Here is a 25,136-nt window from a genome sequence, read left to right as displayed (position 1 = left end):
TGAATTCTGCAGCACGTGGTGAGTGTCCTGCCTTGCTCGAAAGAGGCTTTTTTTTCCAGTGGCAACAAAGTGATAAAAGGCCAATGTCTTGTCTAGTCCTGATTCAGTTTTCAGAACTTGGAATAAAGAATCCCCACCTTCAATTACTCTGTGCTATCCTTCGGCTGTAGATCAGGAACAAGCCAATGGTTTTAACCTTTCTCACTGAGCAATATGTTTACTGTTAAGAATGATAGCTAGAGCTAGAAAAACATATTTTAAATTAAACCTCCATCTTATTTATTCACTAAGAATGAGGGGTGTGGAGGTTGTGTAGCTTCAGTTGCTTGTTCCTCCAAGGTTTTGCTTGTGGTCTGTTCCTAAACTCTTCCATGAAAAATAGCCGAGCAGTAACCATTTATAAACAGTAGACAAACGCTTCCAGAAAAAAATCACTCAAACAGGAAAAGTACATCAGTACTAAAAGCCTGGCTGGTTGTACTGGAGGCACGAAGGGTAAATAATCACCTTTCTGCCCATCTGGATACTGAAAAAAGTGGACAAGCCTCACTGTGAGATTTTACTCACAATGCCTAGGATTTCCCCCTTTAAGATGTAGAAACGTCAGCAGAGTGGCACAGAGCTTAGAGAACTGGTGCCATTTACCATGGAGAGCGTGAGGCAGCTTCAATATCCCGTTCTGTTGCAAATCCCAGCTGTGTCAAACTGCGGGATGCAGAATGGAAGCCGCCAGTCCGACTGGGGTTGGGGAAGGAAGGTTGGGCAGTATCGTCCAATTTACGCACTAACTCGTACTTCCTAGCAGCTAGTCAGGGAGAGCATTTGCAGAGGCTGCCCATCTACTTCGTTGACCACAGTGTCACTTCAGGTGGGTGGACGAATAGGAATAACTTAACCATGAAAATTAAGTTACAAAGGGAAAAGTCAGACTAGTAGATATTGGAATTTTTTTTGCAACAATTGGTTTACATGTCTTATAAATATTTGCTCAGAAACAAATAACTGTAGCTGCCAGCTAACATTCAAGTTTTGTTGTTTCTTGAGCAATAACAAATATAGTGCAAACTTGCTGACAGCTGGGAGAGGCAGTATGTGGTACGACGAGCTGCTGACATTCCTGCTGAGTTCAGTAGTAATTTACTCGTTACTCAAAGAACTCTGCATAAATTCAGCGTTGGTGTCGTTAAACCGTTAGCGATGTCATCCGAGGGTTATATTTTAAAAAGCACAAATGAACCTGTGGAGAGTCTTCTGGCTTATTTGACTGAACGTTGCAGCTCATTAAAGTAATCTGTCAGAATGATATACTGCCCTGAGTTACTAAGCAGAAATACACGTCAGATCTGACTCAAATTTCATCTTATCCTTTACCTTCCTAAAATTTTCACTCACCTGGTGGGAGGGGTCTTTAAATATTACCCGGAATAAAGAGAAATTGTTCAAATATATTATATACATATTTATTTCTGTGGATTTGATCAGCAGTATTATTCATCTTAATGAATTCATAGGATTTCAAAAGTTTAGTTCCAATGCTAAAATTTTACACTAAATTGACATTTCTCTTTCTTTCTCTTCTGTTTTTCCCTTCCCTCAAAAAATAAGTTAAGACAGTAAAGTTCTAATTGCTGAAACTGTTGCATCAGAATTAACCTTGTCACTTCTCTATTATACAGTGGATTGCACTACACTTTGTAGCCAACACACACCTCATCTTGACCAAGCTGGTTGGTGAGTGGCCCTGACCTCAGACTGACCTTATTTTTATTCATTCTTGGGATGTGGGCATTGCTGGCGAGGCCAATATCTATTGTCCATCCCTAGTTGCCCTTGAGAAGGTGGTGGTGAGCTGCCTTTTGAATTGCTGCTGTCCATGTGGTGGAGGTACCCCATGGTGCTGTTAGGGAGGGAGTTCCAGGATTTTGACCCAGCGACGGTGAAGGAACTGCGATATATTTTCAAGTTATAGGCTGGTGAGTGGCTTGGAGGGGAACTTCCAGGTGGTGGTGTTCTCATACAACTACTGCCCTTGTCTTTCTAGATGGTAGCGGTCCTGGATTTAATCCTCATTTGATCCTCCTTCAGGGAGGATCAGACAATGTATTTCCACTCCTTAACTTGGAAATCATAATTAGGGTTTACCTTACCTATACCATGTGCTATTTCATATACCTTCTGCTTGGCATCATTATTATGAAAGTTCCCCACGACTCTTTCAAGCAAAGAAAAATGCTTCTAATCACAACCTTGTCAAGTGTCCCCATGGATGCAGAGGGTTGAGAAAAATGTTGTCTTTATTGCTTCTTTCACACCAGGATGCAGGCTTTCATGGTATGTGGAAGTAAAATTGCTGAAGCTTTTTCCAAAATGGGTACTTGATAAACCACAAAGCAATTCATCTCTCTGTGTGAATGGGTCCACATCATTTTAAAAATTTGAAGGAGCCGCTCAAAGTGGCTATTTGGTTCTGGTGATGTTACCCTGAAGAGCCATTTTAATAATTTGCTTGGATAAATTGTCATTGTACTGAATGACAGCCTAAGCAGAAATGTTATAGGGAAAGGTTTCTTTAAACTGGAATAGCAAATTAATCTGTTAATCCATTGTTTTTTTTTAATTAGAAAGAAATGTATCAAATCCATCATTCTAGGCCCATCTTGTGCAAGCCCCATTCTTTGGAGCAGGCACCCAAACTTCATGTTTGCTAATGAACCTGGACTCCTGTCTGCACTGTTGTGTGGAGCATGTTAAGTGTTTGCTTGCAGTATCACCATAGTACCCTGGTAGCTAAAATGTGAAACTTGGAGAACATTCAAACAGTACTTAATGCATATCAGGCTCTACAGTGCTGAAGCTATTCATTTTTCCACAAAATATCTCTACATTTAAAGCCAGGAAATTAGGACAGAAATGTGCTAGATTTTGCCACTTTGGAAATTTTTTAAAATTTTGGATTCCTACTCCCCTTCAATTCTGAACTTTTCAGTGTCTAGAGATGACTGATATTTCAGGATTGTTGCAAAGTATGTTTTGGACATGGGTCACACCAGAATTGATGACCAAAGGAGCAGGGACTGGTCACTAAGATGATGAGAATTAGTCGTTGCAGACACAGATACTGGAGTTCCCATTTGCCTGAGAGGGAGGAGTCAGGAGGGTGGCCAGCTTTGGCCCACCGTTTTCATGTGGAGCCAGAAGGAACATTCCCTCTGGCCCCATGATTGAGTATATCATTTCTTTTTGCAAATTATTTTAGTAACAGCCTTTAATGATCCCTTTTAAGGTCATTGGTTTGACTGCTGATCACCTGAGTAAATTGCCCAAAGCATATATGGCAAATGCTGAGATCAGTCACAATCCAGTGTCTGAAGGGGGTCTTATGTGGGCAGTGGAGCTAATGTTTGTTTTGGGGTGGGTGGGAGGTGTAGTGTGGGGAAGGTGCCCTAGGAGACTACAGGGCACCCTGACCAATAGGATGAGCAGGGATTGAGTGGGTACGCAACATGTTGGGCCCTTTGGCTTCCATTTCTTTTGCCTCAATGCAATTTCTAGGTGGACATTTTGCTCTGGCAGCCCTCGCCCTGATTTGAGTTAAGGAAGGTGGTGGCGGTGAGACATCCTGCTGTTAAAGCACATTGTGCATCAAGCTTATGTGATGTTGATGAGGCTTGTGTCCTGCTCATAAATGTGAAGTGGGGGAGAAGAAAGTTGCATAACAAACTGGAAAGACACCTTTCTTGATCAGATCTTTGAAACGTGAAAGCAGTTAACTTTTACATTCGACTAATAAGATTACTTCTTCACTTTGTTTTCCTCCATGTGCCAGCACAGTGGCTGGGATTTTCCAGCCCGACAGGATTGAGCAACATCGTCGTGGACGGGCCGGGAAAATTTGGAGAGCTGTTGACTTTTAGCGGCGCTCCAAATTTTTCCGACGTGCCTGTGACCATGCCAGCCGGTGTCGTGGCTGGAAAACCCTGCCCAGTATTTCAAGCAAAATATTGCTCCATTAATAATGGTTCTGCAACCTTTCTACAGCTGCTGAACATTCTCATGAAGGAAGCTTGGCTAAAAGTGTCAAGAGCTCGGATAATCTAGAGCTCTTAAGGTTGACGTAATAAAAAATCATGATGCAGTAATTAACTTGCACTTTAAACGAGTTAACGGAAGCCCTAAGATAATGCCCATTGGAACATCTTGGTTGTCGCATGTTAGACACGGGCCAGCACTTTTTGTGACCCGTGTGGGTGCCTGAGGATCCCAACTCGGTGTTCAGTTGCGTGCGATGACATCAGGAGGGTTCCCGATATCATCGTGCCACATCGTGAGATTACACCAGGTGGGCACACACGAATGTCGGAAGCGTGCCCACCGTCAATTAAAGGGCCTATTGAGGCAATTAAAGAGCCAACCGTCTCCAATTTTGAGAGGCCCAGGCAGCGGGAATTGTATTTTTTCAACTTTCTGGATCTGGTGGGGGGCTATAACGGCCAGAAGGAATAGAAGGGTGAAGAGGTAGGAGTTTAAAATTGAGTTGTGAGTCTGTGCATGACTGATTAGTGAAGCATCCTGTTCATTGACATTAGTTCAGGAGGCTTAAATCATTGCAGAGGCTTTTAGCAGACAGACCTCATCATAATTCTCGTCAAAATTCTGCCAAGCTGAAGGTTTGAGGTAGACATTGTTTATTCTGCTGGAGGCACTTCCTCAGGTGAGGAGGAGAGGGCAAGAATGGAGAGGAGGCCAGTTGGCTGCAGATGGCGTAATAGGGACTGCCCTCAAGACCGAGAGCACAACCTGAAGGGGTCGAAGGCCAACAAGCATTGCAAAGGAAAGGAGGGAATGAGAAGGCGCCAGTACCCTGCTGGAAGAGTCTACAGACTGAGATCCAGCTACCTTGACAGGACCGAGGTCCATTGCCAAAGAAAGCTCGCCTCTCAAGGGAGACGATAACCTCAACATGCGACATGATAGGACCTGATATAGCTTCAACCTGTGCAGGTGGCCACCCAATGCCAATGGCACTAATGGTTGTGGTTGCCCTTAATTTTTATGCCTCGGGTTCATTCCAGGGATCTGTGGGATATCTTTGCAGAGTGTCACAATCCACAGCGTGCAGCTGTTTAAAACTTGTGACATTTGCACTGTTCTTTACACATTACAAGACAGGCAAGGACAGCCAGGCGGAGTGATCCAGAGGATTCACAGCTATTGCAGGCTTTCTAAGGATTCAAGGAGCCCTGATTGCATATATCAAGGCATCTGCTGGAGAGCCGGGGGCCTTTGTAAATTGAAAAGGGTTCCACTCTCTGAACGCCCAGCTTGTCTGCGATCACCAACACAAGATTCTACAGGTTTGTGCCAGATATCCTGCGAGCTGCCATGATTCTTATATTTGACGTCTCTCCCAGGTGCCAAGGCTGTTCATATCCCCTGCCTGCTTGGATGGCTGGCTGCTGGGGGACAAAGGATACCCTCTCAAAGGGTGGCTAAGGACACCGATCAGGCATTCGAGGATGCCCATGGAGGAGAGGTACACCTGGAGCCATGTCTCCACTAGGGCCATCATTGAGAGTACATTAGGCATCCTGAAAATGAGGTTTCAATTTCTGGACCACTCAAAGGAGCTCTGCAGTATCCTCCAGAAGGCGTGTCCCTCTTTGTGTTTGGGTGCTGTGCCCTTCACAATCTGGCGCTCTCAAGGGGAAAGCAGATAGAGGGTGAAGAAAGCAACACGCTTCCAGAGCCGCTGAGGAAGAATCGAGCACGGACTCTGAGGAAGAACCTGCTCAGTTGCAGTGTCATGAAGGTGATCCAGCAATGAGGCTGCTGCATTGAAGGCTGGCTGCTGATTCTGCTGCCCCGTCGGCCTTGATGACTTGGGTGGATGTCCTCTGGTAGATGGGGCCTGTATAGGCCCCGACTGCGCTGGAGAGTCCAGCACGATGGCTGGGCACTCTTCAGTCATCGCAGACTCCTCAGCTGCGATGGTCACTGGCAAAGGGGCAGAGGAGCTGCTGCCAGTATCAGGAGCACCCTGAGAGGAGCCCCCAGATGCAAGGAGTTGCAGTCATCTGCCAAAATGAGGTTTGCCTGAACCTCCCTGCTCACTATAAATGGATGGGCAGCTGGCAGAGTCAGTAGGTGCCCCATCCATCTCTCACACTGGCAGTGACCTGCAGGTCTGAACACAACCCAGTACACTTTCATTGTGTTGCTGGAGCTGCCTCTCCATGAGAGTCGCCACTCCCTCTATAGAAGATGCTGTGTGTTCAGAGCTGAGGGTCAATGCAGTCCTCATGCTCCGCATAGACTCCTCTGTTACAAAGACAGTGGCACATGGATCTTCAGGGATCTCTGCCAGATCTCCACATGCATCCCGCTGGACATCCAGATTTGCCGTCTAATAGATGACTCCAGACGCTCATCATTTGCCTGGGCCTCCAGCATTGCCCTGGTCTCCAGCAATCCTCTGATTGCCAGATCCCTGGGGACTCTCTGCCTTCAGCCGCTCGCCAAGTAAGTGTGATGTGCCTTCCCCAGCGTGCTTTACCATCTGCTCCAGAGTGCTCAATCCCACCAAAATGCCTGTATCTGAGGCGCTGCAAGGTGCAGAGAGAGTATGTAACACTGCATCTGGCTGGACAGCTTCCTCTGACCTGGAGGATGTTCCATCTGAGGGAAGCCTCCGTCAACATTTACAATTCAAAGTACGTGCATTCTGTTAGCTCCTGAAATTGGAAATCTGGCTAAACAACGACTTCTGAATGGGCCAACATAAGGAATTATTGGATTTCACCTGTCAGTCTTACAACCATTGCCCTACAGTTCTCATACCTTCCCCCAAGCTCCTCTGTGTCGATGGGACCCTTACCCTCCTCCAAAACCCCTGCCTCACCGTGATCAGTATATCTCCCTCCATGCTCACACGCCAACTCCAGAATCTGCCGGAGTTAGCACTGTCAGGTTTGGTACTTCTCCACCAGATCGTCTTTGCTCCTGGGCATTGTGACTCCTCTCCTCCTGTAAAGGCAATAGTGCTTTCCAGAGTTCCCCTTCTGTAAATGCAAACATTCCATCCTTCTCCCCAATATCGCTGATTTTAGGTGCCCAGCACATTGTGGGACTTGCCCCTGCCATATACGCCTGCCATCCTGTCTAGTCCTATGCAGTCTTTAAGGGTACATGGAGATGTGCCAACTTAAGCTCTTGGCTTTACATCTGAGAACTCCAGCAAGTACAAGCCCGCACACACATAAATTAATTCAAGGTTATTTGAGGGCCTTAATACTCACCTTGGCAGAGCGAGGGAGGTCATTGACCCTCTTCAGACACTGCATCTGGGCCCTTTGTGTGCCCCCCTGCCTGCTGGCTACAGATGCCAGCTCTGACCAATCCTTTTTTGTTAAGTGTGGAGGCCTCCTCTTGCTGTCTCGTGGCAACAATATTTCCCATCAATGACTGATCGCATTCATCAGAATCCGCAGGCAGCCATCAGAGAAGCGGGGTCCGTTTGGCTTCAGCCATATCCACTCTGCTTGCCACGGCTTCCAGCTTGGGAGTACATTGCTCTGTTCCGGGCATGCTTTCCTCCTCACTTTCTGACTTCAGTTTTCAATGTTACTTTTAAGTTGCCAAAAATCCTCTCTCCCACAGTCCTTGCACGGATGCAAACCTTCAAGCAGCTGCTTTTAAACTCCCACCACCCGGCAGCGCTGGGCCTCAGTGCGAGTTTCATGCTCGCCAGCTGTTAACTGGCCAGCCGATGCATGATTGCTCCGGTGGCAGCTATGGGCAGGAGTGGATTTCACATCTGCTCTAGTCAGATCGATCGCGCTCGCCCGACAAGCTGAATATTCCTCTTGCTGTCTCGGAGTTGTTTTCTGACAGCCCATGGATTTGGAAGAGACTGAAAAGAAATGGCTTACTAGAAATTATTACAATTCAAGATTCAAGGAGAAGTCGGGCATGATCCTAATTAAAAACAAAGAACTTGAGTAAATTTCAATGTCTTACCAATGAAATCACCTCCCCAGTGTTGTGACCCATGGACTGCTGAGTTCTTGTGAATTCCAGCAAGTAGCAGTGCACTGGGAAAGCGCCATTTGTCCCATTCCCCAGAGCGTGGTTTCACACATTTTGGTATTTTCTAATCCCAGATCTTTTGGCCTTTCTCCTTTTCAGTACACTGTTAAATATGCTGTTCTATTTTCAAGGCACTGGCTGATTTTGCAGAGGGCAGCTTTACCAATAAAAGGATCCATCTAATTGTTGAAAATTTGAAGCACGTTAGTAAGAAATCAGATCATGGACCTCTAATCAGATGATAACCCAGAATTTTGATACTAGACAATTCTGAACAATGTACCTGGAAGAATAGTAAATCAAAAATGCACAATTCACAAAGTTTAGGTTGCAATGTATTATAACTGCTGAAATTAAGTCAAGTTAAATGCAGAAAAAATAATACACCATCAAAGAACTATCCAACGGAGGCAACTCTTAAAGCAAGTATAGTTTGACAGATAAAATTCGCATGCATTGAAATTGCACTGTGCAAAATTTTGTAAGTTCTGTTACTTTGATGAAAGGTTAACTCATGTTTAGCTCAACATTCAGGCTTTGGCTGATGTGTGGCCAAGTCATATCTGTGCCACACAAGTATCAGGCAATGACTATCTCCAACAAGAGTGAACTTAACAATTTCCCCTTGACATTTAATGACATTACCATCACTGAATCCCTGTTATCAACATCCTGGGGGTTACTATTGACCAGATACTGAACTGGACTAGCCATATAAATACTGTGGCTGCAGGAACAGGCTGGGAATTCTGTGGATAGTAACTCGCCTCCTGATTCCCTAAAACCTGTCCACCATCGACAAGGCACAAGTCAGGAGTGTGTTGGAATGGTCTCCACTTGCCTGGATGAGTGCAGCTCCAACAACACTCAAGATGCTTGACACCATTCAAGCCAAAGCAGCCCACTTGATTGGCACCCCATGCACCACCTTAAATGTTCAATCCCTCCACCACCGACTCACAGTGGCAACAGTGTGTACCATTTACAAGATGCACTGCAGTAACTCACAAAGCTCCTTTGACAGCACCTTCCAAATCCCTGACCTCTGCCACCCAGAAGGACAAGGGCAGCAGATGCATGGGACCATCACCACCACCTACAAATTCCCCCCAAGCCACTCACCATCCTGACTTGGAAATATATTACCGTCCTTCACTGGGTCAAAATCCTGAAATTCCCTTCGCAACAGCACTATGGTTGTGCCTGCACCACATGGACTGCAGCGGTTCAAGAAGGCAACTCACCACCACCTTCTCACGGGCAATTAGCAACGGGCAACAAATGTTGGCTTAGCCAGCCACACCCACATCCTATGAAAGAGTAAAAAAACTCGATTCCTCCAAGAATGGCAGACAAATATGCTAACATGAATATTGCACTGTGCAATTTTACTTGAAGCCTGTGTTTTTGGTCATTCACTGAATTTGGATGGTGCTGGCAAGAATACTTCTGCACTCTCTAGGCTGAGCATTGAACTGCTATAATGCACTGGTGATGGAGGGGGAGAATATTGAGTCCAGTGGCTTGGACACTTATCAAGCAAACTGCTCTGTATGACATGGCTGTTCTTTGGGTAAACGAGATTTTGTAATTTTCAATAGAAATTTACCATCCGAGCTTTCTCTTTTACCAACCAGCAATGCACAGGGAGAGTTTGCAACAGGAAGTTTCTGTTCCCCCCATGTGCTTGTAGTCAAAATATTTCTTGCGTACAATTGCAGTGTTGAATAAAACAAGTCAAGATGACCACTGGGTTGTCTCTAAACAAATGTAGCAAACTGGATGGCCTGTACAGTTTGAGGCAAACAAACGCATTCCCATTTTGAAAACTTTTTCAGCTCTCCCACAAACTTAATTAAACTTATATAACTCTCTATTACCTGTGTCCCTTAATGACAGCATCTGAATAAACTGAGGTTTCTATTAAAAAGCTGCTTTTGTTTTGATATTGGAAGAAGGCTTGTTTCCTACCCCCCTCACCACCTTCCCCACAACAAAAGCATTTGTTTTTTAGCTTTCCAATTACTGAAATGCTCTATGTAATCCTGAGGACTAACTGTCAGCATTTTTAATTCACTGATCCCTGGTATCTCTGTTGTAATTTTGTACGCGCGTGTGTTATTGTTGCTTGGCAACTGTTAGTTCTACAATGCGGATAAGCGGAATGCTGGCTTTGCAGCAAATTAAAGCACAATAGGTTATCTACGCGCTATTTATCACAGCACTGTCAGGACTGTTTGATTCTTCAGTAAAGCTTTCCAATAAAACTAGTCTGTAAGTGCACCCTCAGCAAATACCTGTGGGCATTTTTTCTTCCCCTTGCATTTCTGTGTGCTTATCTTCGTATTTTTTTTTAAATTACATTGAACATGAACACATCAGGCATCCTATTCAAATGCTTTTAAGATGTTGATAGAATAAGTAAATAATACTTGTATTGATTATTCTGAATTTATTTATTTGCCCTTTTCAGGTAACTCCAGTGTCTGGTCCACAGGAAGGGGGGACACGGGTAACCATCCATGGAGTCAACCTGGGCCTGGATTTCCTGGACATTGCTAACAGTGTACGTGTGGCAGGAGTGCAATGTATCCCAATATTAGATGGGTATATAATTGCTGAACAGTAAGTTCAATCTACAATTTGGAAATTAACTAGTTTCACAAGCTTTATTCCCTACTGATTTGACTTTTTTAAGTGTCATAATCTTCCCAGGTTCATTAACCAGTGGAAAAACAAAAATAGCTGGAAAAACTCAGCAGGTCTGACAGCATCTGCGGAGAGGAACACAGTTAACGTTTCGAGTTTCTGTGTTCCTCTCCGCAGATGCTCTCAGACCTGCTGAGTTTTTCCAGCTATTTTTGTTTTTGTTTTGGATTTCCAGCATCTGCAGTTTTTTTGCTTTTATCATTAACCAGTTGTCCCGCCTGGCAGCTTTTTCTGTTAACCTTTAGAGGAATTTAGAAAGCAGACTCCGAAACCAAAGTTGAAGTTTTATCCTTGTTACCTGCCAGCACATAAGATTACATAATTTTAAATACTTGCACTTTAAGTGATTGATAACAATTCACAAATAGCAACCTACACATTGTCAGCTCACATGTTCCTGTGGAAGTTTTCAAATGTTTTAGCACTTGAAATTGTCACTAGAAAACAACTGGGTCCAGCACAACACTGACTTCAGTACTGAACTGAGTATGGACTGAAATTTGTTTAACTGTCTTAATAGCCACTCCTGTTATAGTTATTTTTAATTTCACCTGGGGTTCATGCAGACACAAGAGCTTCAGCTGTCACTGGGCCACAAGCAAGGGTGGTGTCTCTTCTTTGTACAATAAAGTAGGCTTTCATCTGGACAGTAATCCAGTAGAGTGAATCACCCATCCTTTATAGAAGCCATCCAATTTTTATTCCATAAGAAATAATGGACCAGATAACTGCTCCGATGATGAGGATGAAAGTCTCCACCAGCGTGCCTATAGTTGATTCTGAGTCTATCAGAAGACATTCAGAACTTTCTGATTTCCCCCTATGATGAGCAGCTTTGAAATTGGGACCGTGCATTCTTATTGACAATTGTCATTAGCCCTGGGGAATAGTGGCTCTGTGCCTGTAGATTTCTGGAATTTGATTTAGTGGTACGTTTAAATTTCTTCTCCAATTCTGTGAGCCACTGCTGTGACGCCTGAGGCTTAGCAGCAGCATGACTGAACTTGCTCACATCAAATCAATGGCATTGTACAGTGCAGTAAATATGTCTCCAACCACATGTGAGATTTTAAATCAAGCACTGAAATAAGGTTCTTACAGGTCAAAGGCTATCATTGTCTGTGGGGTTTTTTTTGCATATCTATTCTCTAATGTTCAGGTTTAGAGAAACACTGCTCTACAAATTTCTTTTACTGTATACCTCAACAAAGATTCAGCGTTTCACCTTATTTCTAATTTCTCATTATCGCCATCAGCAATTATTGTGCATCTAAATGGCAATGCAACAACTTGCATTATATGGTGTCGTTAACAAATGAAACATCACAAAGTGATTCACAGGAATATTACTAAAAAATATTCACACCAAGCCGCATAGAATCATAGAATGGTTACAGCACAGAAGGAGGCCATTCAGCCCATCATGCCTATGGTCTCTACAGGAACAACTCACCTAGTGCCACTTCCCTGCCTTTTCTGTGTAGTCTGCAATTTTTATTCTTTTCAGATAATTATCCAATTCCTTATTGAGAGCCATATTTGAATCTGTGTCCTGCACACACTCAGTGCATTTCAGATCCTGACCACTCACTACATAAAAAGATTCTTCAACTTTCCACCAATAGGAACAGTTTGTCTCTGCCTATTCTGTCCAGACCCTTCTTCATTTTGAACACTTCTAACAAACCAGCTCCTCCAAGAGAACAGCCCCAGCTTTTCTAATCTATCTATGTAACTCACCTCTTGAAACATTCTCATAAATCTTTTCTGCACCCACTCTAAAGCCTTCACTCCCTTCCTAAAGTGTGATTTCCAGAATTAGACACAACACTCCAAACTGGTGTTTTATGAAGGTTTGTCATGACTTGCTTGCTTTTATATTCTATTATCTATATTTAAAAGCCCAGGATCCCCTATATCTTAACGATTATGACATTTAACAAAAAATGTTCTGATCCTATCATTCTATCATTCTTGCATTTTTCCCATCCTGATCTCTCACTGTGTCTTTTGACTCGATCTATGAGCAGCCAGGTTCTGCAACAATGCTCTAGCTTCAGAATTCAGTAACTCATAAGTCATTTTAAAATCAAACCCAGATCTGTGCACTAATTGAGAAGCTATTATGTCATTTGGGTAAGATCAGAGCATGTTGGTTCATGCCAGAATTTTCCATAACTATTTTAAACTGGAAAATGAACACACCTGCTGTGAATTTAAGAAAAGGGAAACAAGTGAAAAATATTTTACTGATTTTCGATCTTTCAGCACGATTACATTGACATTGTGTGAGGCTCATTGTTTTTCTGATTATGTTCCTGGACATTACAAAAGAAGAGAATGCATTATAAAGCTCTGTTAAGTTAGAATTACAATCTGTTCTAACCTATTGGTGCTGGTATGAAGGATAAGCAGAAAGGTATAATGTTTTACTTCAAAACATATAAATCTGCCAGGTATTACTTTTATCTGACTCTATCAGGAATTAATTAAATAGAATATTGATTCTGCCAGTTAATGTATAATATTTCATGTGCTTTATCAATAGTATTCTAATAATGAGCAAAACTGAACCGTTTTAATGCTATGTTAATGTTTGGCAACAATTACAATGTAACTCTAAAGCTTTTAAACCCAATACTTAAAAAAAAAAATTGATATAATGTGCCTGGAACACAGAACAGTGATATTAATACCACTGGTAATGTTGAAACTAGCTAAGGAATTCCTCATTGTTGGAGCATTTAATGAGATTATTTGTCACTGGCATAATTCAGAAAATTGTGTTGTTTTAATTTAATTTATGAATCCAGTCTTGGAATCATGTCAGTATTTATATGAAACCTGCTCAAGGAAGTTTGTGATTGATTGAAATCATTAACTGGTTGGATTATACAAACCAAGAAGGACCCAAGATCATCCTTCATGAGTGATCCAGTTTCAGCCAGAGCAACAACAAAAATGTCACAATCGTAGACAAGGACAAGATTGGGTTTGGCCTTGACCAAATATATTATTGGCACCCAATAACTATACTGGCTAAAGACCATCTAACTAATCTACCATTGTCTGTGAAACTGTAATCCACTTGGAAGTGGAGACAATTTTCAATTTAAAAAAAAATGTTTTGAATCTTGCCTGACACTGGTGCCCTGGCTTTCCCCTTTGGACCGTTATACTTTTCTGGTGATTAGGATAGCACAGATGTAAGGGATTAACTTGTAGAGAGGGTGAAACAGATATGTAATTTTGCACTTCATTCTGTTGTCCTGTTACAGTGAATTCTCTCTGGCTTTGGACTGTTAACCATGTAGATATTAATAAACTATCTTACAGACACTAAAATGTGCCAAAAATCAAAAATTTCACGGTTAAAATAAATCAAGTTTTGTAAGAGTTAACTCCCTCATAAAAAAATAATTTCTATATGAGGAAAGTGATTTATTTAGACTTCATGTTTAGACTAGTTTCCTGCTGTGCATATGTCCTTTGGGAACTGAAATGAATCTCAATAAATTTTAACCAAATGAACATTTGTATTCATGAAAACCAGTGATTAACGCTTTGAATTCTGAGATAAGATTTCAAAATCAATATAAACATTATAGGCTTGAAATTACTGTTGTCAGACAAACATTTAAAAGTAATGTGTGATATTCCCCTGCTCATTATTTTAACCTACAGGTTAAATTAAATCCTTTGTTAAATTAATGGACAAAAGATTGTACATGTATGTTAAGCATTTTTCAGTATAATTTCTAGCCTTATAATTAATTTTTCAATTAATTCCAGGATTATTGGCGATGATTTGAACTCTGCGTTATCTTGGTGATATGGGAATTGTACTGTTTAGAAACAGGTTTATGATTTTGTTGAACAATGCACACAGAAAATCTTTTTACAGTCTTAAGTTCAGTGTTGTGTCTACCTGTGTTTATTCAGAATCTGTTCTCAGAAACACCTTAATTAGGAAGTATATGTCAATTAAAGCAATAGCATTAATATAAATTCACTCTCTGTACCTTTTATCAAGATTTTCTCCCAATATTTCATGCGCTGAAGTAAATTATCCTCTAAGATTTATGAATCCATTGTTCAAAATTAAAGCTGTCACGGAGCAGCCAGACTGAACACTCAATTGGTGCATTTACACATTGACCTTTAGAAGTGTGCTGGTCCTTGGCCAGACCTTTGTCTGAAGCATTCAAGCTGTGTAATAAATGAAGTGAACCATATTGGTCTGCCAACACTTGGTGCAATATATACAGCCTGATACCTCCTGAAGAAATTCTACTGGATAAATAAAATAAATGTAACATTTGCTGTGACTAATGCATGCTTACCATTAGTTCTACTGCTATTTTAAGTAACACAGTAATTTTGTGATGGACAAGCAGAACCATAGCTGAAGACAAACTGGTCAGGTTCGGCAACATAGCAATACCTGAAGAGAAGGCTTCATTTAGTAGTGTCTGTCCAGCAGCTGCCTGTCTATGGATAATGCTGTTATCCTTCACAGTGTCACCATCTCCGTTGTTAACTGATTCATGGTGTGACGTGCTTGAAGGGGTGGTTGGTGGGGGGACCTAATTGAAGGCCTTCCTGACACCTATCCGTTCCCCAGACATCTCTGAAATTATACATGGGTGGGGGAGCAGGAGAGGCATTGAGCACCCTGCCCACTTTTAGCCTTATGAGGCCCTTAAGTAGCCAATTAATGGCCACTTAAGAGTCTCATCTCCCACTGCCAAATGAACTTACAGCTGGCGGAGGGAGGCTCATGCCATGCAGGAAGTCCAGCAGCGTTAGCTGCATGGGCTGGTGTTAAGGAAAGTGGGGCAACCTCCTTTAGGGGCCCCTGACCTCATCGTAGGTAGTTCTCCTCCTTCAGGTAATCCCCTACCCCACTCTCTCCCCCTGCTATTTTACTCTCTGCCCTTAGCCTCTTGAACTCGTCCCCCTCACAACCTGCACCAGGACTCTTGACCCCGGTCTTATCTGGTCTTTTCGGTGTGGTTGAACTGCCTGTTGTACCAGCTGTGGCCACCACTTCTGGCTGTGCTGCTGGGATGGCAGGGCTGCTGGCCATCCAATTGGTTGGCAGCTCTGAAAGGCTGGACCCCCTCCTGAGAAGGGAGTGGAGCTGTCGCCTTATAAACAATTATCAGCACTCCCAGCATTATATTACTGCAGGGCAGGCATTGGGATTATGGGTGGATTTCCCCCCACCAGTGAGGGGGCTGGGTGGGGTGCAGGTAGTAGGCACAGCAGCACCTTGTGAAATCCAGCCCATAGAGTCATTATGATACAACACGCCATCAAGTCCATGCAAACATTTAATGTGTTGGCTTCAAACATAACATTAGCAAAGCATAGAACAGGCAAGAAATGCCAGAAAGGGAACATTGATTTAGGGGAATGTATGAACTGTTAAATTATACCAATAATGGTATGTTTCAGAATTGAGCCTGAAGTAAAACCAGGGTTTGAAAACATGTAGGAGGAAAATTTTGGAATACTTGTTCAGATACTAGAAGCAAGGATATCACCACAGAGTCCTAAACCCAACATTGGCTTGTGAATGGCTGGAAAATCTATTCCAATATCAGTAGCACGGAAGTAAAATATTGCAGATGCTGGAAATCTGAAATAAAAATAGAAAATGCTGGAAACACTCAGCAGGCCGGACAGCGTCTATGGAAAGAGAAATAGAGTTAACGGGCGGAATTTTATGGCCCTGTCATGGCGGGGGCGGGGTCATAAAGCGCAGCAAGCCATTCAAAAATCCACTGACGCCAGGGCCGTAAAATCCCACCGGACGTTTCAGGCGGGCGACCTTTCATCAGAACTGATCCTGATTCTGGTTCAAGTTCTGATGGGGGGGGGTCACAGCCCTGAAACATGAACGCTGTTTCTCTCTCCACAGGTGCCGCCGGGTCTGCTGAGTATGTCCATATCTTTGAAACTTTCTATAAAACCATCGACATTTTTGTGCAGATGGTCTGAAAGGTCATCTTACCTACGCGAGGAAAGGGATCATTAATGTGCCTATTTAGTTTTCCCAAGAGAAAGGGCCCCCTGTACCAACAACTTGCAGTTTTATCGATTTTACTTGTAATAGATTTAAGCTTTGAGAAATATCAAATGGGATGTTGCTAAATGGCTGCTTTCTGTTTTTAAGATTAATTTCGTACCAGTGTAAGCAGAGTGCTTGCTTGGAGAGATTAAAACCCTCTTCGTTTTTCAAAGGTTGGCTTTGTAATGGATGGGGCAGTAGGGGGTGGGGGGGGGGTTGCTATCTGATTTTGCTGCTTGGTAGTAGCAGGAATGGCACAAATGGCTTGTGCAAAACCACATCAGCAGTTCTCCATTTCCATGTTAACGAGGTGCCTGCTTACGGCAATTTCCAATTCAGTGCATCACCCCTGAAAAGAGTTTTGTAGGATTTTACAAGAAAGGTGCAATGCTGTAGTGACAGTAAAACATCATTGCTAAAATTGATTCATGCAAATATTATGTCATTCATCAGCATCTAGTTCTTCCGTAAAGTGAGGAAATTAAGAACTGTCTGTACATCATTAATTCTACTTCATTAACTAAAAACCTCAATTGGATTTTTGACAAATTGTGTGCTATTAAAGCATATTATTCTTTCCTATGTATTACACTTTGCCTATGGTTGAATGCTAAGCACAGAAGTACTGTGCTACCTTAAAACAGGCAGTAACATTTTCATGAAAACTGTCTTAGAATCATACTGAGTTTTTAAAAAATTCTGTACACAGTGCAATTTGTGGTTTGTTCTCATAAATTGCTTTTAGAGTGGTTTGTTAAAGAGATGGGACTGTCTTTTACTGTTGTTCAGTTTGCTCGCCTAGTCTGCCATTACTTTCTGTTGTGTGCAATGATGGAATATTACAAAATGAGAGACAAAGTGATGGTTAATTGTAATAAATTGCTTTGTACCATACTGCCTTTCTTCCGGAGTTAATCTTAGTGTTATATTTTCATGTTTTCTTTTTACTCCGCATAATTGAAATTCGCCATGTGCTACTTGCTGTAGGGGACAATTTGTTAGTTGTGCAGGAGTGTGACAGCAGCTTAATCTGTCCCACTCTCTGCCAAGGAACATTCATTTATTTCAGTGGAAAATGTCAGCGTAAAATTAGAAAGCAGCCATTTAACGGCAGATGCGCGTATAAGTGCTGGAAGGTGACATATGTTCTAATTCTGTGTTCTTACTTTCATGCTTTCTTTGGCAGAATTGTGTGTGAAATGGGGGAGGCGAGGCCTCACAAAGAATCTGGTCCCGTGCAGCTCTGCGTTGGGGAGTGTAAGCCTGAATTTATGACAGAGTCGTCACAGCAGTATACCTTTGTGGTGAGTTAATCTGAGAATGAGCGGCTCAGTGACCAGCTGAGAAATGTCATTCTTCCACAAAGCCCATCCCAGGGCAGAAAAGGAGAAATTAAGTTTTGTAGATTTTGTACAATCTACTGTATTTTAGAATTTACTTCTACTTTATAATCACCTAATACGCACTTCCTGATTTATCTCATTTATTTCCCTTTATAGACTAGCTTTAATCCTTTACCAAGGTTTCTTAGATGTATGTTACCTTTCTATTTCAGTTACTCTGCTCCCATTGTCACGGTCAACTCTAAAGTACTGACAAAGAGACACGATAACAACTTTGTGTGATGTTCCTAACTGGCATCAGCATTTAATATACTCAAGATGTTTTTAATTTCTGACTTTACACAATATGCAAGACACTATCATTTAATTGTAGCACTCCTGTGTCCTAACCTGACTGTCAGTGAACATTGTACTTTTTGCAGTTATTTTTGTGAAAAGGGGGAGTAATGAAACTTTATTTTCCTACTTGTGTTCACTGTTCATAAGCAGAATTTTTTTCAAGTCCAAATTATATGTTTATGATTTGCAGTTTAGTTTTGCAGTGTTCCTTTGTTCCTACTTTTCTGCATGTATAGATTTTATGTTTCTCTAGGGTGATCAGTTTTTCAAAAGTCAAAAACCATTGAAAAGCCATGGCAGGCGAGGCCCTGTGATGATTGACATATTAGGTGACCAATGGTAGGAGTCCAGGGGAGGGGCAGTTGTAGATGGTCATGTGATGCCATCTCCTGAAATATGTCCAGCCAGAGCTGGCAACCCTGTTCTCTAGATTGTTTAAAAGTCATCATCAGCAACAGAGTCATTAGCACCAAAAAGGTAGTGACACAACCCACTTGCGACATCAAGTGGGCGGTGAGGAGAGGAATACAGGCCTGCTGCGTGCAATGAGATGCGAGTCTAAAAAGGAGAACGAAATTTTGCACAGATTTTCTCCCCCTGGCCCGGTTTATATTTGACAAAAAGAGAAAAGGACATCGGAACGATTTGTAGGAAATTGCCTGGACACCGGGACATTTAATGAAAAACCGGGACTGTCCAGGCAAAACCAGGATGTCTGGTCACCCTATGTTTCTTTTTCCCACTCTATCTTTACTGTTGTTGCCTCTGTCTTCTGTATTTCTGTGGTATGCTCCCCCTGGTTTGTCTCTGTGTGCCAGTATCTCTGCCTATCTGTGTGTCAATCTGTGTCTCTGTTATTGTCCACATTGTTCTTCTGCTGTTTCTTTACACTCCCTTCCCTTCACTAATTACTTACTTTTCTTTGCCTCATGTTCCCTCACCACCCCAACTCCAAGTAAAGTCAACCCACATTTCATTACAATGACTCTAAAGATTCTCTGAGCATCTTGAAATATTAAGTTGCCATGAACATGTGAGAATTTTGTAGATCAAGTGAGTTGGGAATGTTTTGCCCAAATAAAGCTCCTGCGTACAGAACTTAATGGAAAATAATCCATTCAAAATCAGATAACTTTAATTTGTGTATTAGGGGCACCTGCAACACACAAAATTTATATGATTTAGTCTGAAAGCTGAAAGTTTTGCTGAAGTTCTTCATAAGATACTGCAGGTTCATTGTTGGCAGATAAAACGGTGTATGGTATGTATAAACACACTACACGGGTATGCACATACATCAATGTCTTCATGTACCAAAATATTGATTTCCCCGAGGATCGTTGAAGGCATTCTTTTCAGAATATTGTCTTCAGGAATTACTGTGAAAGCTGAAATCTGTCATTTTTGGACTGTACAAAATAGTTAAATAACCAAATTGTCCAACCTAAATATATTTTTTTATTAGATAAGATCATCATTACCATTTTTATTGCTGTGAATGATTAATTTGTTGGCATTTTTCACTTTTTAAAAATGCAACATTTTGCAAAAACAGGCTGAAGTACATTTTCCCACCTTCTTTTACCAACAGTGTTCCAAACATTTCACAACTTCTCTATTTCCTCCATGTTAAATGTGTTTCCCCAACCATCAAAGAATATTCTGATTCTTTGATTAGCATTACAATGAGGGGCTGATTCTATTCTAGTGAAGCAAATTTGACTGACACTGTTTGAACTAAAATTATTCAGACTGCCTTTGGTGGTATACGCCAGATCTGGAACCATGTTGAGCAAGTGAGAGCAAAGTGAATAGATTCCTTTTAAATCACCTTTTCTCAATGTACATCAGAAGCTATTATTTATTTTTGTTAGTTAGCCATTTAACAGGGGAAAAAAATGGAACTTAAGCTCACTCATTTGAAGAATTTGCTCCACTGCCCAAGGCATTTATGGTAATTTGTTTTTTTGCCTTTTATTATCCCAAAAGATAATACATACAGCTCCAAAGGCCTTTCAGGTGGCCTCTGAAATCCTACATTGCAAAACCAACTGTATAATTCAAGCTGATACTGCTGGCGGTAAAAGTTAAATAAATGAAAAAGAGGGCAGTCATTGAAGGTATTCTTTTCAAACCTTCAAAGGTGACAGCCTTCAGAGATATGTAGATTCTGCTGAAGGCCCTTGGGAAGGGAGAAGAAGGGAAGTTAAATAAATGTAAGCCAAGGATCTTTGGTTATGTTATCATAAGAGCGATACATCTTGCAAATAAATTCCTTAATAGTATCAGTTGGAACAAACTGGAGAAGTAATTTTACTTTTAATCAGTCTTTGTCTATTTCTATTTAAATGTGTGTCTTTGTTTTCTCGCCTCCTTTTGACAGAAGCCTTCTCTGGAGAACCTGAACCCGAATCGAGGTCCCGAGTCTGGGGGAACGATGGTAACAATTACTGGAAAATACCTTGGAGCTGGCAGCAATGTCAATGTGCTGTTTGGGAATCAAACCTGTGAGTTTTACAGGTGAGGGAAAAAAGCAAGTGCGAAACAGAATTATTTTCATTCCGGAAGCTTGAGGATTGTTCAGCACTGAGTTGGAACTGTTCAAGTGAAAGAAAGTGTTTTTTTAATTTATTGAGTGAGCTGAATTGCAATCAAACTAATATATTCTACATGACTGAGAGCAACCTGCTTGAACACCATTTCTGCAAATCTCAGAAATCCCCAATTTACAGATCGATTGGAACTAATGAATCATTGAGAATAATTATTTTCATTGGCGGGATCAGATATTAAAAAATAATTAAGAGTAAACTTCAAAGTTTAACTATCTTTTAAGATGTGAGCTTTACCTTTAAATATTATTTTAATATTATGTCTATGCAGAAATGGTGAGAAAACTTGATCAGTATTGTGCTGAAAATAATTGACATGGTTGATATCAACCAAAGTGAATGGGTTCTATCATTCAAATATCTTAAGGCAGATATTAATGATTGTGATATCTTAAGGCAGATATTAATTATTGTGATATGATTAGGGCAAGCATCTCATGCTATAATTTATAATCAATTGCAGGGAAATAGAACAGGCAACAATTTCAGATGTCAATCATAAACTAAAAGGAACAAAACTTGCCCAGCACTCTGTTATTACAACCAATAGTAGCATTGATCCAAGCAAACAGATGTTTTTGAATAATTTTCATCAATTTAAGGTCCAAGAAAATGGGGTTGCCAGTACTTCCAGATTGATTCTAGCTCTACTGATCATGTAAACCTTTGCAATTAGCAAAGATAAAGGAAGCATTAACCTTTCAAGCCTGCATTGGATTCAGTCCAAAGACAGATAAGAAGACCCTGTGTTTAACAGATGCAAGCAGAAAGTCACAAAGGGAGGTGGGTCGATAAACTATGGCAAATGGAATTCAATATGGAGAGTTGTGAGGTCACCCAATTTGGTTTCAAGAAAGACAACTAAGAGTATTTTCCAAATGGTAAGAAACTAGGATCTGTGGGGGAACAAAGATATTTGGGTGTCCATGTACACAAATCACTTAAAAGCTCGTGGCCAGATTAAAAATCAATCAAAAAGGCTAATGGAATTTGGCCTTTCTTTTCATTCCAGTCCTCTGGAGATAGAGGAAGCTATGCTTCAGTTGTATAGAGCATAAATTTTGTTTGTATTCCCTCCAGTTTTAAAAAAACTGATGGATAATCTAATTGAGATGTTTAAAATAATAAAAGTATTTGATAAGGTCGATTAAGAAAGCTGTTTCCTCATGTAGGGAACTTAAAAGGATATAATCTTAAAATCAGGAGTGAAATCAGGAAATGCTTGATCACACAGAAGATAGTACAAATCAAAAGTCTGTGGTTAGTGGGTTAATTGAAGTTTTCAAGAGTTAGATTGATTGATTAGGTAAGGTTATAGAGAAATATGGAACAAAGACAGGTAAATGGGGTTAAGGCACAGATCAGGCATGATCTAATTGAATGACAAGCAAGCTCAAGTGGCTGAATGCCTACTCCTGTTCCTATGTACGATCAGGCAACAATGCACAGTGGCCCCATACTGTTCAGGTATAGCCAGAATATATGCTTAAGGTGATAGAGCAAAATGTATTGTAAAAATTTAACCACTTTCTTTCCTGTTAAAACAATGGGCAGAATCTTCCCAGTTCCACAGGGGCAAGCTTAAAGGCAGGACTGGGAGCAAAGTCAGAAATATTAGCATCAGGTAATCTTTCCAGAGGCAGGTTGCCACTAGTAGAGGTTACCCGCCCCTCAGCATCTTCCCAGAGGAGAGGGGAGGTGGGGAGGATGGAGAGTTCATCCCTCCCTGGTGAAGGTTACCCGCCCAGCAGCATCTTCCCAGAGGGCAGGGGGGTTCATCACTGGTTGAGGTTACCCACCCAGCAGCATCTTCCCAGAGGGGTGTGTCATGACTAGTGGAAGTTACCCACCCAGCAGCATTTTCCTGGCATTTGGGGCAGGGGAGGGGGGGGGGTTCATCACTCGTGGAGGCTACCCACCCAGCAGCATCTTCCTGACGCACTTTTTCCACCCCACCCAGCAGCCTCTTCCCCACCTCCCACCAGAGGCACAGCGATCAGCAGATCACAACAGTGGCCGCCAGCTATCCTTTTCCCTTGGCAATTGTGGCCATCGTTTGTTTTACCTAAACTGAATACCTTTCCAAATGTAGATTCATGCTTCCCCTCATGCAGGGGCAGTGCCCATTCCTACTGGGGGACTACCATCTTTCCAAGGCTGCAGGAACTTCAAGAGCTTGAAGCCTCAGGAACTCTCCCAACACCCATAATTGGACAGCAGACCCAAAGGCAGCCATTTAATTGGCCACCTCCAGGATGAGCTTCCAGATGTGTGCCCTGACAGTAAATGTAGGGTCAGGGCCTGGAAATGATTCCAAAGCTTGATGATTTTTTTTTAAACGCACTCAAGATTCTGTCCAGTGTTCCCTTTTTGCAGCTGGTCACTTCAAGCAAGGATATCTGCACTTACACCCAATAAGTAGAGATTAGACCTACAACAAAGCCATTAATGCTTCCCGTTTACTTATGACAGTCAATTCTTCTGGGCTCCAATGAGTCAAATCTAATCTTTTATATTTAAGTCATTGGTCTATACTGTATTTGAATGACAATTCCCCTCTGATTTCATTACTTCAACATTTAAAATAAAAACCCTTTCCTTGGTCCCAGTGAAACATTTTACATAGCTGACATTTCCTGCCTTGTAGATTAAAAGAAGCTGATTGATAAATACTGCAATTTTAAACTTTTTTTTGGTGGAGTATCATTTTTTAATGGCTAAGTCCTGTCATTGTTGTCTTTCAAAAGAGGCTCAAAGAAAAAAGGAAGATAAAAATACGAGGATGGCTTGTAGGTAATGGGGTTGATATTTGTCTTGTAATCTTGATTGTCACACTGTTTTTGTTTAATTCTTGCACCTTCAAACTGGTGCTTTCTGCAAGTTTGAACAAATTGCCTCGAAGCAGTTTAAATCTGTGCTTAGACTGACGTTATTTTTATGCACCTTTAAACATTTGATAGAACAGCACATCTCACCTGATGAAAGGTTATCCCGACATGAAACATTAACTCTGTTTCCCTCTCCATAAGGTGCTGCCTGCCCTGAGTTTTCCAACATTTTTTATTCATATTTTATATTCTTAGCCTCCACAATCTGCTGCTTTTGTGTTGTTGCAGCAGGTTCATCTGTCTTTTCACGTGAAAGAACATATAAAGCACATACAGTGGAATTAAGATTTGAACAGACTCGTCAAAAATATTTAGTCAGTTCAACTTCATGTCAATCAGAGCTTAGAACTGCACTATAAGCATTTCAGTAAAACACAAGCTTTGCGTGAAGTTAAATTTATCTTAATTTCTAAGTTTAAATATAGTGGATTTCAACACTGCCCATTTGTTTCTGGGTCCACGGTTCAGATCCAGCACATACAGTTGCAAAAGTCACTCCAACGGAATCCTAAACAAAACGAGTTAGGCTGATTTCAATCCAGTCTCCTGTCAGTACAAATTGAAACAAATTGAGCAACTGTATTCTAAGTTGACCATTTGATGGCTGGTATATCTTCCTGTAAATTTGAGATAAAGTATACTGCCTTGAAGAAAATCCAGTGGGAGTCCAGAAGTGCATCTGATTGCTGGCTTCAAAGACCCAAATTGTTATATCCCATCTTCCCCCCTTCCCCCACACCACCACAGCCAGTCCTCACCTAGCTCAGTATAAAAATGAAGCTTTTATCATTTCAAGTAAGGACCATATTTTCACCATTTTGCATGGAGGACCTCATCTTCACATGAATTCTTACAATCGGCAGCACTGCTTGACCTTGGAACTGCTGTTCCTTTGTTCTAAGTTCAAAAGATCCCCACTGGCTATAGGGAATTGATCTTATGTCCTGTGTCTTAAAGAGCAGGTGGAAGGCGTTCCACTTGGCAGTCTTGGTGAAGCTGACCAATGACATTGTCAGTGCGGTATCTTTTTATTTTAGCTTCCTATTACTATTCAACTCAAGACGGGTGGGGGACATGCTCTCAG

General features: G+C 41.6%; 1 protein-coding gene across 3 annotated transcripts in view; it reads left to right on the top strand.

Moving 5' to 3' along the window:
- Nucleotides 1–25,136, top strand: part of LOC121282617 (plexin-A2-like) — a 470,357-nt gene that overhangs the window by 340,449 nt on the left and 104,772 nt on the right. For all 3 annotated transcript variants that reach the window (XM_041196398.1, XM_041196397.1, XM_041196399.1), the window contains 3 exons: nucleotides 10,559–10,710; nucleotides 18,057–18,174; nucleotides 20,936–21,072. In XM_041196398.1, the coding sequence (XP_041052332.1) occupies nucleotides 10,559–10,710; nucleotides 18,057–18,174; nucleotides 20,936–21,072 (407 nt within the window). The remainder of the gene's footprint in view (nucleotides 1–10,558; nucleotides 10,711–18,056; nucleotides 18,175–20,935; nucleotides 21,073–25,136) is intronic.

The sequence above is a fragment of the Carcharodon carcharias genome, chromosome 9 (genome assembly GCF_017639515.1).
Source record: "Carcharodon carcharias isolate sCarCar2 chromosome 9, sCarCar2.pri, whole genome shotgun sequence".
Classification (NCBI taxonomy): domain Eukaryota; kingdom Metazoa; phylum Chordata; class Chondrichthyes; order Lamniformes; family Lamnidae; genus Carcharodon; species Carcharodon carcharias.
Note: the sequence above shows the minus strand (reverse complement) of the source record. Positions and strands in the feature narration are given on the sequence as shown.